The sequence below is a fragment of the Penicillium daleae genome (assembly GCF_028827525.1).
Source record: "Penicillium daleae strain IBT 16125 chromosome Unknown utg000005l_segment0_segment0, whole genome shotgun sequence".
NCBI lineage: Eukaryota > Fungi > Ascomycota > Eurotiomycetes > Eurotiales > Aspergillaceae > Penicillium > Penicillium daleae.
The window spans coordinates 3,860,323-3,874,873 of NW_026623153.1; the positions used below are offsets into that span (position 1 = coordinate 3,860,323).

Consider the following 14,551-nt stretch of genomic DNA (forward strand, 5'->3'; position numbering starts at 1 on the left):
TATCACACGCATGTAGCTAGGTGTGTCAATCTTGGGATTAGCCTCGAATCAGGTAAAGGAGCAGGCTATATGTACATTACAGGTACAACCGGAATAGACTCACATACACACTGAAAAACAAATCCTTTCGGATATCACATCTAGGTTCCTCGTGGCAGACGTCTATCGGTACATGCAAAGTAGAAAAGAGGACACGAAAGAAAAGGAACAACCACAAACACATACGTATATTGATGCAAACAAAGATTGAACCCCCCAGCCCGCGCACATGAAAAATCAAAAGAAAACCCGAGGTTCCACGTTTCCAACGCCGGTAACGAGATAGAACACATTGGACGGGGGGAGAGCGTCGAGAAGATGAGAATGAGGAAGAAGGGAAATGACGAGGTCGATCTCCAGACCGGTTTGGAAGTGCCATTCCAACTAACCCCGTTTTCTCCAAACTGTACATTACCCGCATCGCTTTTGTATTGGTGTGAGAGATGGCTTGAACAGGGAAGGACGAGAAAACATAGCCATGTTCTTCCGGTCCACGCCACGAGAAATTATGTGGGCACTGCCCGTATCTTTCATGACCCAGACGGAAAGGATGCAGCAGAGATCCATATCGCCGGAGGAGATCGAGGAAATGGGAAGATGTCTTATGTGATTGTTTCACATAATACGAGACATTGCACAGAGGTAGGGAAATATGAGGGAGATCGGGTCGATAGATGTGTTTCAAGTCGGTAGATAGGGATTAGGGTCGGGTCGAGTAGTCTCCGATGGAAGGCGTTTAGTCGGAGAGGCTCTTGAAATAAGCCTTGGCCATCTCATAAGACGTCCTATTTTACAAACGTCAGTACATAATACTCTACTAACCGTGAGAGGTGACCAGAGTAGGAATACATACCAGCAAATAGCTGTGCTGGGCATGGTCGAGATAATACGCGGGCGCATACCACGCAGGAAACCCGCCCAGCCAAACTGGCGCTTGATAATAGCAGCCGCATTGAAGAGGCCCCGAACGGAGCGGATTTCCTCGCTCTCGGCAAGACCACGGGTCTGGAGGAGTGTCTTCACCACGTCCAGGGGAGTGGTGATACCAGCAGCAAAGGCACCGGCGAGACCACCAGCCATGCAGTGGGTGAAAGGATCGTAATCTCCCTTGGGGTTCATGACCTTGGAGATGGATTCATATGCGACGAATTGGGTGGCAGTAAAAGGCACGGTCATGCAGAGGGTGGTAGGGTAGGAGACGTAGAAGGCCTGGAGACCCTCGGTGCGGTAGACGGTTTTGGCGCATTGCATGAGACTCTTGTGGACGGATCCGTGGACTTGCATTCGTTGTTTGATGACTGTTGAAATGGGTTAGTAGGGCCCTCCATCTCATTGCCCTGGAGATCAGATCTCTTACCATCAAAGGGGTTCATCAGCGCATCACTGGCGATTGTGGCCGAAGCTCCGCTCATGGCTGTATTTCCTAGTTAGTCACGCGACACCGCAAGAAATAGAGGGACCCTCGAGTCTCTTACCAGCTGCCAGAGGATGATGCCCGTCGTCCACATTTCCACCTGCCATTTCCTTCACAATCTCATATGTGCCAAAGTACACCGCGTGTGCAGGACCTGAAACCCGCTCATCAGTCTGCGCCCTCCAGCCAAAATCCGAGGCCTCATCGAAAACATACCAGCGCCAACAATTACACTCGACACACCCTTCCATAGTGTCCGCCAGCCCTCAATCCGATAAATCGTCGAGACCGCGTTGGTCAAACCGGTGTAGAGACCGCCTGTGGAGGGATGCAAGATTTGCATGCGGGTCTAGCGACAGTTTCCCAACCTCGTCAGCCAAATGCGTTTCTCACCAAATCGTTCACTCCCCAAAAATCAGAAAACAGAGATACATACCTTGAGCAAGTCAACGGGGTACATAACCGAATGCTCCTGTAAAATCCGCTCATCAGCCCGTGTTCCTCGCCTCATCATCTCAAGTGCCCCCGACAGTTCCCCGCTCAACGTACCGCTATCCCTGCAAAAGCACCAGCAAGCATATTGTGGCCGAGGCCATAACTCGAAGGAAGGGCTTCGTAACTAGAAAAGTAAAACAATGAATTAGCCCATCAGCCCTCGCAAACCCGGCCAGACATCCGAAATCATTCCCCTCTGAAAAAGAGAGGCGGCGGCAAGTATCTCCCACCGGGCTCCGGTGAGCCAGATCGCCGGCAACACCACACACACAATGCCAGACGCCGCGGAGAACCCAAAACAAATGCTTTGATGAGAGAAGGGTTCCCGCTCGCTGCAGAGTGATCATCCACTGAGTCCCGCTGGGAGATGCCAGTCGCCGCGGAGGAGGGTTCTATCGACATACTCATATTCCTGCCCCGGGATCTGGTCGGAGGCCGCCATGGAGCTCCGCTAGCTCAAGGCGCAGCGGGCGCAATTCCGGAAAAGAGGAAGGAAGAGGTAAAAAGCGAGGTAGCGAATGGTTATACCGAGACCGAGGTGTTGTCGCAAGCGAAGAAGGGACGGGCGCCGCTCGTGGATGAGGTCAACGGGGGTTGTTCTCCGTGGAGCACGGCACGAAACAGGTACGGAGCAACAAGATTTCTTTGGTCCACGGGAACCAACGGTGAGAGATTGAGGAGAGGAGAGGAGTGTGTATAGTTTGTTTTCGCAAGGAATTAGAAAAAAAATAAAGGAGGAGAATGAAAGAACCAAGAACAACGTCTAGAACGGATTGTTTTGTAAGGTCCAAATTTTTTTTTTCGGGCAGCCCGGAGAAGAAGGAAAGGGAGATCGTTGGAGTTCAACGACAATTCACAGTAACCCAGACCTGCCGCAGATAGTGTCCACTGGGAAATTATTATTCACGGCCGACCTTCGCTGGATTCCACCGACTCCATTCCTGCCACCGTCCTACTCTACTTTACTTTATTCTAACCGTGACTCTACACAGATCTGCACTTCCATTGAGATAATCATTAAGATTGTTTTGTTATATCCCTTCCTCATGCCTCTCATTCATCACTGCCTCTCTCCCCGATTACTCAGAAACCAGAGTCCAGAATCCCCGACCATCTTCCCTCCGAAGATCCGATGACGGAGCTTACCTAAGGAGGGTCCGGGACCGGTACTACTTACCAAATCGGGCGCTCGGGTATCGTGGCATCCCCGAGGAAAATGCCGAGGTACATGTCTGCAACTTACACGGTACCTGCCATCTACACAGAACTTGCCAGTCCAGGCAGGTACCCACACGGTATAGTCCCCGGTACCGAATTATCAATCTGATAAGCGGCCCAAATGAATCACTGCAAATGACCGCCCCCCCCCTCCCCCTGTGATCCTTTTAGTCAATTTAGTGCACTGGGGTACAGCACTGTGTGCCTAGAGTGGACACATCTCCTATGGCCCAACCAGGGACAGTTTGGCGTCTGTCGAATTCTTCGAGAAGAGATCCACCATCCCCTTTTCCTGGACGCTGGGCGGAACGACTCACTATGTAGTGAGCAGAGAGACAACAGAACAGAACTCAACACCGCAAGATCAAAGACCGGACACATTACCAATACTTATCACCACTATCTTACCTTCTTTCGCCTCCGTAAACTTTGTTTCCGCCCAAAAGTACACTCCTCGAACCAGTAACCACGGACCTGTCACTCCAGCGGCGAAATCGCTCAGCCCGAACACGCGACTCCGCGGAGCGGGCTGCCGAGGCCCGGTTGGGCTTCAACCCGTGTCCGTGTCGACTAAACCCAGATCGGACTCGTATATACGGGATGGACCTTTGTGCCAATAGCCAAGTTCCACATGACTGTCAGGTCAAAGCAAGGAGTGAGACTTATATCGAATATACATGATATGGCTGTAGCAGTGATGATGCCCTGTGGGACAGGACTCAACAAGGAGCAGGATTCTTTCCGCAGGAACCGGACCCGGGAACAAGCGCAGAGCCATTTACAATACACATCACATCTGATAAGATCAAGATTCGCTATCAGGCTATGGAAATACTGTAAACAAAGATAGAGGGAGAACACTGTGATCTGACCATGAAAAAGAAATACCCAATAAATGAAAATGGAACCCAACTCCACGGCGCCGCTGCATGGTTTTCCCATGGGAGAAAGAGGAAGGGGAACGGTGAGGCATGGAGGGGATAGAGTAGATGTCAAGATTGTTGTTTCGGGTTACATTGAGGAAGGGAGTCTAAGTCCACTGATTCCTGATTTCTCCCGTCACCGAGGACACACTGTGGAATGGATATTGGATCTTGGTCAGAGACAAGAGGGGGGAGTAGGAGGTAGATGGTGAGAATGGGAGGTTTGGACCCGGAGCGGGGGATAAGTAGAATGGAGGGGGAAGAAGAAAGGTAGTTCGTTCACGTCGTCAAAAATTCTCATCTGCGTATGGAGTCGCAATCGTGGTATTCCCGTATGTAGGAAACCCCGTTGGCGACGGATCACCACTCGACGTTGAACGACCATTCTCCTACAGATTTGTGTTAGTAATGATGCCGCTAACCGCTCCAGCTTACAGCACGATGTAACGACTCACCATTCTTCAAGTTCTCGGCAGTATCACTCAACAAAATGACCCGGCGCTTATTGCAATAGGCCGTCTTGTCGAGAATATCCACCTTGAGCTCGGCCAGTTCGGGCACGGGCTTCTCAAACATCTCACTCAGACTCTCGACCGCCATCTCCAGATCCTTCTGATTATCCTCAAATATCTCCGTAAGGTTATTCCTCGCCAGATAGAATGCAAATGCATACGTCCACTTCAGCGTCTGGCGGCACTGTTGAAGAGCCTGCGAGGCGGTGTCGAGGAACTGCACTTCAATCCAGGACAGTCCCGACGCGGACTGCAGACTGGTCATCTTCTTCTCGGTCTTGAGATACAGATCTTTGTCTAGTTTGGCGGATTGCTCGTGGTTCGCATAGCGGTTGTAGTAATGCAGATAACGTTCCAACGAGGCACGAGATTTGGCCTGGGCACCCCGAGCCTCAGAGCCTGATTTTTCTTCATATCGGTTGCAGTTGTACCAGCTGGTGCCGTGTTCGGACCAGAGACCCATGCACATCCAGCAGAATTCGTGCTTGCACTTGCGGCAGGTCATATGGTTGCAGCCGCCGTTCTTCTCGATCGTTGACTGGCACTTGGGGCATTCCTTGGTATTGGCGGATATCCAGTTGGCGGTCTCCGAGTCATCCTCGCACTTTTGTAGCCACATCTTGACCAATGTGCAAGGGGTGGGCTGGTGGTCGTTCAGGGTGCAGCCGAAGCAGAACTCATGTCCACAGCGGCATCGGACGGTGGGAACGACGCGGCGAAGATCGCGGGTCTTGACGCCGCAGTCGACCGCATACACGCATTCGGGTGCCGGGCACCATCGTAGATTCTCCCTATCATCCACGTAGGTCCTGGTAAGAAGCGTGCGGTACCTATAAGTTAAACAGGAATGTCAGATTAGTTCCAACGTTCATTTTCCATCTTCATACCCCTCCAAGGACACAGGCTGACTCACCGTTCTTTCAAGTCATCGGTCACCAAGAGATCTAGAGACTTAGAATCCACAATGCGATGGCAGTTCTCACCAGGGCACTCGATACGGGCAGCCTCTCCTTCTTCCTTGATCTTCTGAGCCAAGTACTGCCGGTAACAACTAACGCAGAACCGATGGCCACAGCGCATGGCATAGCTCTCTAAATTATCCCCATCATCGCAGCAAATATCACACATGAATCCAGGGATGACCTCAGTCCGCGCCGTACCCTGCGAACTTTTGCCCAGCCCGGCCGCTTCCAGGGTCTCGTCCTCACGCTCCATGTAGCCCTCTATTAGCTTTTCCTTTTTCCACCGGGCATATCGGAGCAGGATCGCGGCCGACTCTGGGGGTAGACCAAGGATAGCGGAAACCTCGTTAATCTGCACGAGCTGTTCATGGTCGATATCGACGGGGGCCAAGACCTTGTACTTGACTTCGTATGGTTTGCGCTTCTGCTTGAGGAGATCTTTGTCATCGGAGAAGCCGGTGTCTAAGTCGCTGAAATCTGGGATCAGAGAAACAGGTCAGCACTGGGATGTCCTTTTCGTCGGATGTTCCTTTCGTCGGATGTTCGTTTCGTCTGATCCTCGAGACCATCGAGATCAAGCTAGGGTTCTTCTTCTATGCACACGCACCTTCTCCCAAACTCTCATCCTCACTACCCTGCGTATCGATAAAGTCCTCCGCGCTCGACACATCGCTCATAAAATCATCATCGGAGTCCATACTGCCCGTCGTCGTCGCCGGCGTCGCGATACGACTCTTCTTCACGGTCACGCTGGCGGAACTAGTTGAGCTGCCCCTCTCGGTATCCTGGGAGTTCACTGTCACAGAGGAAGCGTGCTTAGAGCGTGACTTTGACTTGGAGTCAGAAGCAGTCGCAGTCGCAGTCTCAGTCGCGGTCACAGTCGTGGCAGTGGCGTTGGCGTTTCCGGAGTAGGCAGCCTTGGTGGCGGCTTTGGAGGAAGACTGGTCGTTGTCCGCAATCGCCGCCTCAGCCGCCTTTCTCTTCCGCGTGAGGCGAGGCGTGGTGAAAGGGGGTGCGGCAAAGATGCCGACGTGGGGGAGGGGGGAGGGAGGGGAGGGTCCTTTTAAGGAGGGATCTTAGAGCAGAGGGGAGGAGGGAGAGGGGGTTCTAGCAGCCAAGGGAGTGTGGTGTTAAACCAGTTGAGCCACAACGTCACTCAGCAAATTTGGACGGTCGGGAATCGGGAGGGACTGGGACTGGGACTGGGACTGGGACTCGGGTGGGGAAGATCGGACGGAACCGTTCAGTAACTACCCTTAGAAGTAGTTAACTTAACAGGCTGTTAATGTACTTTGAGTGATAATGTGATTAGGCACCTGATCAGTCAAGGGCGTTGATGAATAATAACACGAAAAGTGGAAACTAACTAACCACCGTAGTCAGTTAGTTAGGTTGAAAAAAAATGCATTTGTCAACGTGATCGTTATGAGACCTGTCTTCACGCCTGAAATTGCCCAGACCCTACAGTACTCCGCGCTAAGATGTGATTCGCGAGGCTGAAAGTGACCTGCAGATCGTAGGGCGTGGCGCCTTACGGATGCCTACTGTATGAATCACTGCACAGAAATCAAGTTGGATAAAGGAGTCATAGATGGAAGAGTATAATGGAAAAGAGAATTTAAGTTATTTGTGAGTCTCTACATGATTTGCTAGTCAGTCATGGGGACTTTCATACCTCTTGCAAAGACTGCCTATACCTTACGTATACCAAACACCCTCTCTATGAAGCACTAACAACCATCATACCATGCTAACGTAGATCAACCAAGTCGAACCGTAATTTGTATGCCCATTTTTGCCCTATGAAAAATCGTGTGGTATATGGAAAGTCTCTACTCCTCATCACTCTCTTCCTCATCCTCCTCATCCTCCTCATCCTCATCTTCCTCCTCACTACTCTCCTCTTCAGCATTCGCCAACCAATCCACAAACTGCTGCGTCTGAGCCCGAACAGTCCGCATCTCCTCCGTACTACTAGCCCGCTCATCCTCCCACCACTGCTCATAAGCCTCCTCATCCACCAACTCCAGATCATACAGCTCCTTCGCCGTAAACAGCAAGATACTCGCACCCTTGTTCCGATGCACCAGGTCCTGCTGTAACTGAAGCAAAAAGTCCACCTGGTCCTTCTTGACTTCCTTCTTGCGGTCGAACAAGGTGCGGTCCACCACTTCGCGGTATTTGGTAAACACCTCCTTCACCGCCTCGCTGGCTCCCTTGCCGCCGTCCATCAACTGGGAGATATACTTCATAAAGGAGGATACCACGGCCCGTCGGACTTGCACGTCGGAGGCGTTGGCCGTCATGCGCAGACTGACCAGTTCCAACTGCACCACGTCGGCGGATGTGCCTTCGCGTAGACTGTCAAAGACACTGACAGAGGCGTCGTGGTGGAAGTTATCCTGCTCTTCGCCGTCGGAGAAACTGCTTCGCCCAGAGCGAGGCCATGATCCCTCGGAGATTTCAGAGGATAGGGTGGAAATCGAGGCATTGGATAGTGAAAGGCCGGGCATGCGGTATACCAATCCTGACGAGGCCACACTGATATCATCTTCCTCATCCTCCTCGTCCTCACCATGGATAAACTCGTATCCCTCGCCGCCCTCGCCGACAACCGCGGGGTCACTGGTTCCCACGCTTCCATCAGGCCGAGACCGGGTAATGCGCTTCCCACTCTCGATCTTGACACCGTCTGCAATTCTAACACCATAGGAGAGAAGAGCACCTTGAGCAATGGAGCAGTTCTTGCCAACCACAACGCCGTCCGCAATAATAGCCCCGCGGACATCTGAACCATCCCCGATAACCACATTGTCCCAGATATAAGCGCCATCCAGCTGGACATTCTTGCCGATCTTGCAGTTCCGACCCAAAATCGTGCTGTGCACCGTTGACCGGTCGCCGATGCTAGTACCGCGACCAATCACAGTACGTCGACCGAGTACACACGAGCGAGCGAGCGTGACGCCCTGCTCCTGGTACAAGTTGCCCTTCCGGAGGCTGTAGGTGTGTCCCGGGAGGAGGTTGGTGTCCGGGCACAGGGGGTAGGCCCAGCGCGAGACGATATCCTTGCTGACGGCATCGTAGGCCTTTAGGTTGCGTACCCGCGCGGCATAGTCCTCTTTAATGATGTATGTATGGATCGTCTTGCCGTTCAATTCATAATCCTTCAAGACTCCGTACAAGTAGTGTTTCCGGGGTGACTGGTAGTCAAAGCTGTCAGACCACAAGCTCAGTACGTCCGGGGTGCAGATATCAATGCTGCAGTCAATAAGGTCTTGGCGGATGTCCAGTTCGGGCGTGGACAAGATGATATCGGAATCAATGTTCAGGCGTGCCGGGTGCTCGTCGGAGTGGTGGTCGATCTCCTCGTAGTGCAGACAGCGATCCTTGGTTGGGTCGATCACGAAGACGGGGGAGATGGAGGAGGATTTGGCGCGGTGGTTGCGGCCCGCCTCGCGGAGGACCATGGTCATAATGGCGTTCTTGTCGGCCTCACGACGCTTGCGGTGCTTCGTGAGAGCGCCCTCGATGGGCAGGTTGCTGATGACATCGCCGCTCACGACGATGAAATCGCCAGTGATGAGATGCTTGCCGTCGAGATCTCGCATGACATCACCGACGGAGGTAGAGGTGGACTTGAGGAAGGTCAATTGCTTGAAGGGCGAGGATGGAGCTCGCCATTTTGAAGTGCTGGACAAATCCAGTTAGTCATGTCCTACCCTCGCATGTATCTGGTATATAGGCGCCATACTTGATGTATTTCTCTAGTTGATCCGAATGAGCACCTGCGTATAGGAATACCTCTTCGACGCCCGCATTGGCAAGGAACTCGAGGGTGTATTCGATGAGAGGGGTATTGGCGAGAGGGAGTAGACACTATTCGTTGCAGATGCTGGTCAGATTTGCTCCTGCATATTGCGCTCGTTGGGATGCCAGCACATACCCTTGGCTTGTCGCGCGTGAAAGGCTCGAATCTAGTCTCAAAGGTATCGGCAAGTACGACCGCCTGAAGGGTCGCCTCTACTTCCTCCGCCGTGTTCTTAGGCTTCGCGCCGCCACCCTTTTGCTTGGCGCCCATTGCTGTTCGGAGATCCTGGAGCGGTGTCAATAAGAATGATTCACACAGGAGCCGTGGCGGTTGGTTGACGGGACGGTTCACGGTTCGATTTGACCGAAGGGCAGCCGTACCTCTAATAATCGAGAATCAAAGAACAGGAAAGAAACCGGGGCTGAATCGCCGAATTCGCGGTGAAAGATGCTGTAGCTCGCTGTTCCAATATGACTCCGCCGTCCATGAAAGGCACAAAAAACCCCGCCAAGCCTCGGACTCCCACCGTGTTGCCTGGTTTGCATGGTTTAACATGTTTGCACACTCAAGCTCCATTTTCCCACGTGACTGCGATGGCGCAGGGGCCCTCACACCAGCCACAAGCAGCCGCAAAAGGTCCAGATGGTCCAGAATTTCCTGCAAGGCCTGGACCCCTGTGGACTCCTTTAATTGCCCTACGACAAAAGGTATTCGGTCTAGACGCGTCTCCAAGATGGCTCCCTCAATATCTCGGGTTCGGCCGACCGGCTCTCGTGTGTGGGAATGCGGGTATAGTGGAGATGGTTCGTCGGGAGTAGTACGCGGACAAGGCGAGCAAAGGTCAATTAGTCGCGTTTGACATCTTTTGGAATGACGGTGCGTACAGTAACTTGAATGTCTTGAAGAGAGCGCCTGAATTGAGCCGACCCCTACATGCCTTGCCTCATCTGCCATTTTACAGTATTCTAGGGCCGAACAGCTTCAGTTGACCGGAGGCCCTTTCAAGCCCCTGAGTTTATCCCGACATGCGAGGAAAACAGACACAGCCCCATTTGAGAAACCAGTATATGTAAAATGTGTATACAATATGTAATTGGCAGAATAATCCTCCCAATAATAGATAATGGTAAATAAGTGTATATGAGAGTCCATGGTGGATCGACGCTGACGCGTGAATCGTAGCCGCACAAATTCGCCACCCAAAATCAGAGAACCTTGGAACAAAATACCAGAACAAGACAAACGCCATGACCTGTAAGGGGTAGAACGACCGTGGCCGAGGCAACGAGACAAGCTGGGAACGGCGACCGAGCAAAGTGAGCGATATACGACTAAAGGACTCATTATAGACAAGTGGGAATCGTAGGGTAATGGACAGATGGAGAAAGAGTAGGAGAAGAGGAGTAGATGGGCGAGAGAGGGACACGTGGGGAGGAGAATGGTGCGTTTTGATCTTTAGCCAGGTCGCCCAGCTTGTACGGCCATCATCGGTTGAGGTTGGGGGTACATGCGCTGTCGTTTGACGTTCGGGTTTTCTGTAGCGCTTGCCATCTCGGACATTTGCCGACGATGTTGTGGCCGAGGAGGGACACCACTGGAGGGAACAGTTATCGTGGGAGGTGCAGGGAATTGCACGCCATTCTGGTCCACCGTATAGGTGCCCGGTGGTGCGCCGGGGGCGGCCACGAATTGCCCAGGGACCGCAGACATTGGTTGTGGCACTGGCGCCATGCCATGGAATTGACCAGGGGATTGCCAGTTATTCATCGACCCGGCCGGAGATTGACCAGGGGAGCTATTATCCTCTTTGATTGATTGCGTGGCCGACGTTTGAGCTGCCATCGTCACTGCTGCTGCGGTGGGCGCGGCGGTATCGATCCCCTGCGCCATAGTCTTGAGGTGCACCAAGTGCTTCTCTAGCATACCGAGAAGACTCTTGCGAGTGAAAGGCTTCGGTAGGACGTCGTCCATACCTATCAGCGAACGTTAGTGGGGTTTCTTCAGGTCGATGAAAACCAAGTGCAAGCTGTTGCCTTACCGTGTTGGAAGTAGAGCTGAATATCATCACTACGGATGTTGGAGGTCATAGCAATGATAGGCGTACGGTCGAACTGGCGGATGAGATGACAGGCAGAGACACCGTCAAGATTCGGCATGATAATATCCATGAGAATCAGATCGTATTTTGAACCGCCTTGCATCTTGTTTACAGCCTCCAGACCGTCGAACTAGAAAACAAATCAGATTAGTACTTTTGTGCATTGACCTGTACTTTGCAGGTCATCCGACGTGGTCTGACATACCGCAGTGTCAACCACACAATTGAACGAATATAAGAATTTTCCACCAATCTGTCGACAAGTCGCGTCGTCCTCGACCAGCAAGATTTGCGGACTGCGTACCCAGCCGGGATCGACGTGGGTGGTCTTCTTGCGGTTACCATTGTCTTGGTAGCGTCGAGCCTCGGCAGGGTCAACTTCTGGCTTGGGGGGCATGGGGTACGGCACATTATTAACGTGCTCGCTATACATCGGATCGATACCGTTGGTGGCACCCACAGGGTAAACCACTTGTTCCAGGTCGCTGCCCATCTTGGGATAGACCATCGCTGCAGGGTTGGGTGGTACAGTAGTCACTGGACGAGCGACAGCGACGCTACCGCGAGCTGCTGGATCCATGGTGGGGGCAGCTACTGGGACCGCGCCCGCCTTCTGGGCATCGCTAGCCGCAGCTGCTGGATCCATGGCCGCCAGGTTGAACTGCATCTCGGAGTTCATATCGTTCAGCAGCTTCGACGCCTGCTGGAGAGGCGAGGATGGCTCGTCGTCCACACCGCCAACCTGAGACGGACTCATCGCGGCGCCGCCTTGGCCCTGGAAAGCGAGGGCCTTGCTGTCCCTTCGCTGGCGCGCATCCACCGAGAGCAAGTAAGTCATCACCTGGTGAATCACATTCTCATGGTTCAAGACTGTCTTCTGCACTCGCATCACCTCCTGCAACATGAGCTGATGATCCACGGTGAGCTGTGCATAGCGATCCGAGAGATGCTGGATTTGTTGTTGCTGGGCGACAATCTGTTGGTTGAGGAGGTCGATCTGCTGGGTGGGTGCGGATTCATCGTTGGGCTGGTTCTGCTTGCGGGGAGCAGGAGCCTTTCTGCGAATGTTGTCTAACGAATCCTTGCTATTGGCGCGGAACTCGGGGTGTTTGAATTCCCATGCCTATTGCGATATTCCGTATCAGCCAGGGCTAGAATAGATCATGTGGGTGACTAGGTCATGCGAATATGGGGGGATTTCCGGAGTGAGGAGTAGCGGTAAGTGAAGTGCGGGCCTTACGTTTTGCCCATACGGCGACTGGCCATTTTCCTCGTTATTCTGGCGAACCTTGTGGAAGTCGTACTTGTTGAGTTGGCGCACGAAACTGGCAAAGTTGCTATGCTTGAAGTGTTTGGGTAGAATGGTCTTGGTGAATTTTTCACACTAGAATGGACGCTGGAAGTTAGTCTCGATCGATCGCGACCGATACCGGTAGGAGAAGACATTTAGGGGGGGGGGGGGGGGCGCATTTACCTCGAGGACCACGAAACTATCCCCTTCATCTCCCCAGCGGACAATGGACGCGTAGGAGGGATCCTCCAGCATTCTACATGTTTGGGTCAATACATGGCGGGACGATTGCCGCGGTCGGGCGACAGGGATGTGGTTCTTTGTGGCGGGCGGATTGCAGGGTGCAGGAGAAGAGCCACGACGAGCAGCGGAGGGGGAATGGCGACTCGGGCGGGGAGGGCAGATACTCACTTATACAGTTTGCGAACCTAGCCATGATGAAACAAAGTTAGCGACAAGAAGCAGAGGGCTGAAGATCATCACGACATACGAAGTCGCTGGAGTTCCCAGCGGGGGCGGAGGTCGACGAGGTCTGGCCACCCTCCATGCTGGGCTAGACGGGTCGCGACCGGTCGAACAAGCAGCAGGCTGGGGGACCCGGAGGCGGGCTGGCGGGTATAACAAAGTAATAAGCAATGGGCTAAGTCCAACAGACCCGGGAAAAGGGAATGAGGATGTGATAAATGGAGACCAAGTCGCAGGGGAACAAAGAAAAAGAAACGAGGGTCGGTGAAGCCAGTCGGGGGGAGTTTGTTGGCGCGATGTGGGAGGGAGAAGGGGAAGAAAAAAAGAAGCAGTCCGGGAACAAGAACTGCGCAGAACCGAACGGGGTACCGCCTCGTTCGGATGACTACGAGAGGAGGAGGAGGAGGAGCCAACGACCACAGAGAGGTCCGGTGGAGACGGACAGGGAAACCCAAACCAAGGAGAGGAAGAGATCGAAGAGAACAATCATAATTATGATTATGATTACGATGTTAAAGTAATATAATAATAGAAAAGCGATCTGAATGAGTTGTCGAGTTGCGTACTGTTCCAAGTACATATCTTCTTCTTTCTGAGCCTTGGTCCTCTGGAATGTGTCTTAACAGTGTGTACCTGGTCTTGTATCCTCCCATTGCCCTGGCGCTCCGGGCTCCATGTTTTTGGTCTGACAACGACTGTAACTATGTACGGCCGTTTAGCATTTAGCCCTACAGTCATTCTCTCACCTGGTGCCTCTCCTGTGCCCTCTGTACTCTGATTATTATGATTCTCTCCGGCTGAATACAATCGGTACGATCCCTCCGAAAAGTAGACCAACCTTCCTTGGACCCTGCTGCTGCATGATTGAACCAAAAATCCACGCTACTCATTGGCAGATAGTGCGTCCGTTGACATGCAATTGTCAGTGCGCATGAATTGGAAGGGGGTGGGGGCAAGCATGCGTGCGGCCTCGAAGTTCCTCCAGAATCCAGGGACTTGCAGGTATACCCTTCAGAAAGCCGATGGTCCCATCTGGACAGGGTATACTAGTCAAGAACGGGGGAATTTGGAACGATCAAACCCAACCGCCAAGAATTCCCTTGAGACATTGCGTTCACAAAAGATCCCAGTAGTCGGACGAGAGGAAAAACTATTCATCAAACCATTCATCATTCCAATGCAAGTTTGAGGGTCCACCGCTCGGAGGAAAACCTTGGGACGTGGGAAACAAAGTGTGGATCATTGCTTTTTGCTGGTTCCCACACGCGGCCGCTCGAGCTTTGCAACTGGCTGGTTTCTCCAGCATTAGGCTCCGTCGTGTTC

The 14,551-nt window shown here is 52.7% G+C and overlaps 3 protein-coding genes across 3 annotated transcripts; all 3 read right to left on the reverse strand.

Moving 5' to 3' along the window:
- Positions 1-775: 775 nt before the first annotated feature.
- On the reverse strand, positions 776-2,390 carry mrsA (putative mitochondrial carrier protein; the record flags this gene model as incomplete). Its single annotated transcript, XM_056908950.1, has 8 exons — positions 776-824; positions 893-1,337; positions 1,397-1,453; positions 1,515-1,607; positions 1,670-1,802; positions 1,890-1,925; positions 2,003-2,072; positions 2,353-2,390. 8 exons carry the CDS (start codon positions 2,388-2,390, stop codon positions 776-778), a joined length of 921 nt encoding a protein of 306 aa, XP_056767568.1.
- Positions 2,391-4,449: 2,059 nt separating this feature from the next.
- On the reverse strand, positions 4,450-9,644 carry N7458_005569 (uncharacterized protein; the record flags this gene model as incomplete). The annotated part of the gene is made up of 7 exons (XM_056908951.1): positions 4,450-4,478; positions 4,545-5,431; positions 5,515-6,040; positions 6,171-6,623; positions 7,410-9,256; positions 9,318-9,442; positions 9,510-9,644. 7 exons carry the CDS (start codon positions 9,642-9,644, stop codon positions 4,450-4,452), a joined length of 4,002 nt encoding a protein of 1,333 aa, XP_056767569.1.
- Positions 9,645-10,829: 1,185 nt separating this feature from the next.
- Positions 10,830-13,310, reverse strand: skn7 (uncharacterized protein; the record flags this gene model as incomplete). The annotated part of the gene is made up of 7 exons (XM_056908952.1): positions 10,830-11,347; positions 11,413-11,602; positions 11,678-12,595; positions 12,713-12,809; positions 12,858-13,019; positions 13,175-13,191; positions 13,254-13,310. The coding sequence occupies 7 exons, from the start codon at positions 13,308-13,310 to the stop codon at positions 10,830-10,832; spliced, it is 1,959 nt and encodes a 652-aa protein (XP_056767570.1).
- Between the last annotated feature and the right edge of the window lie 1,241 nt (positions 13,311-14,551).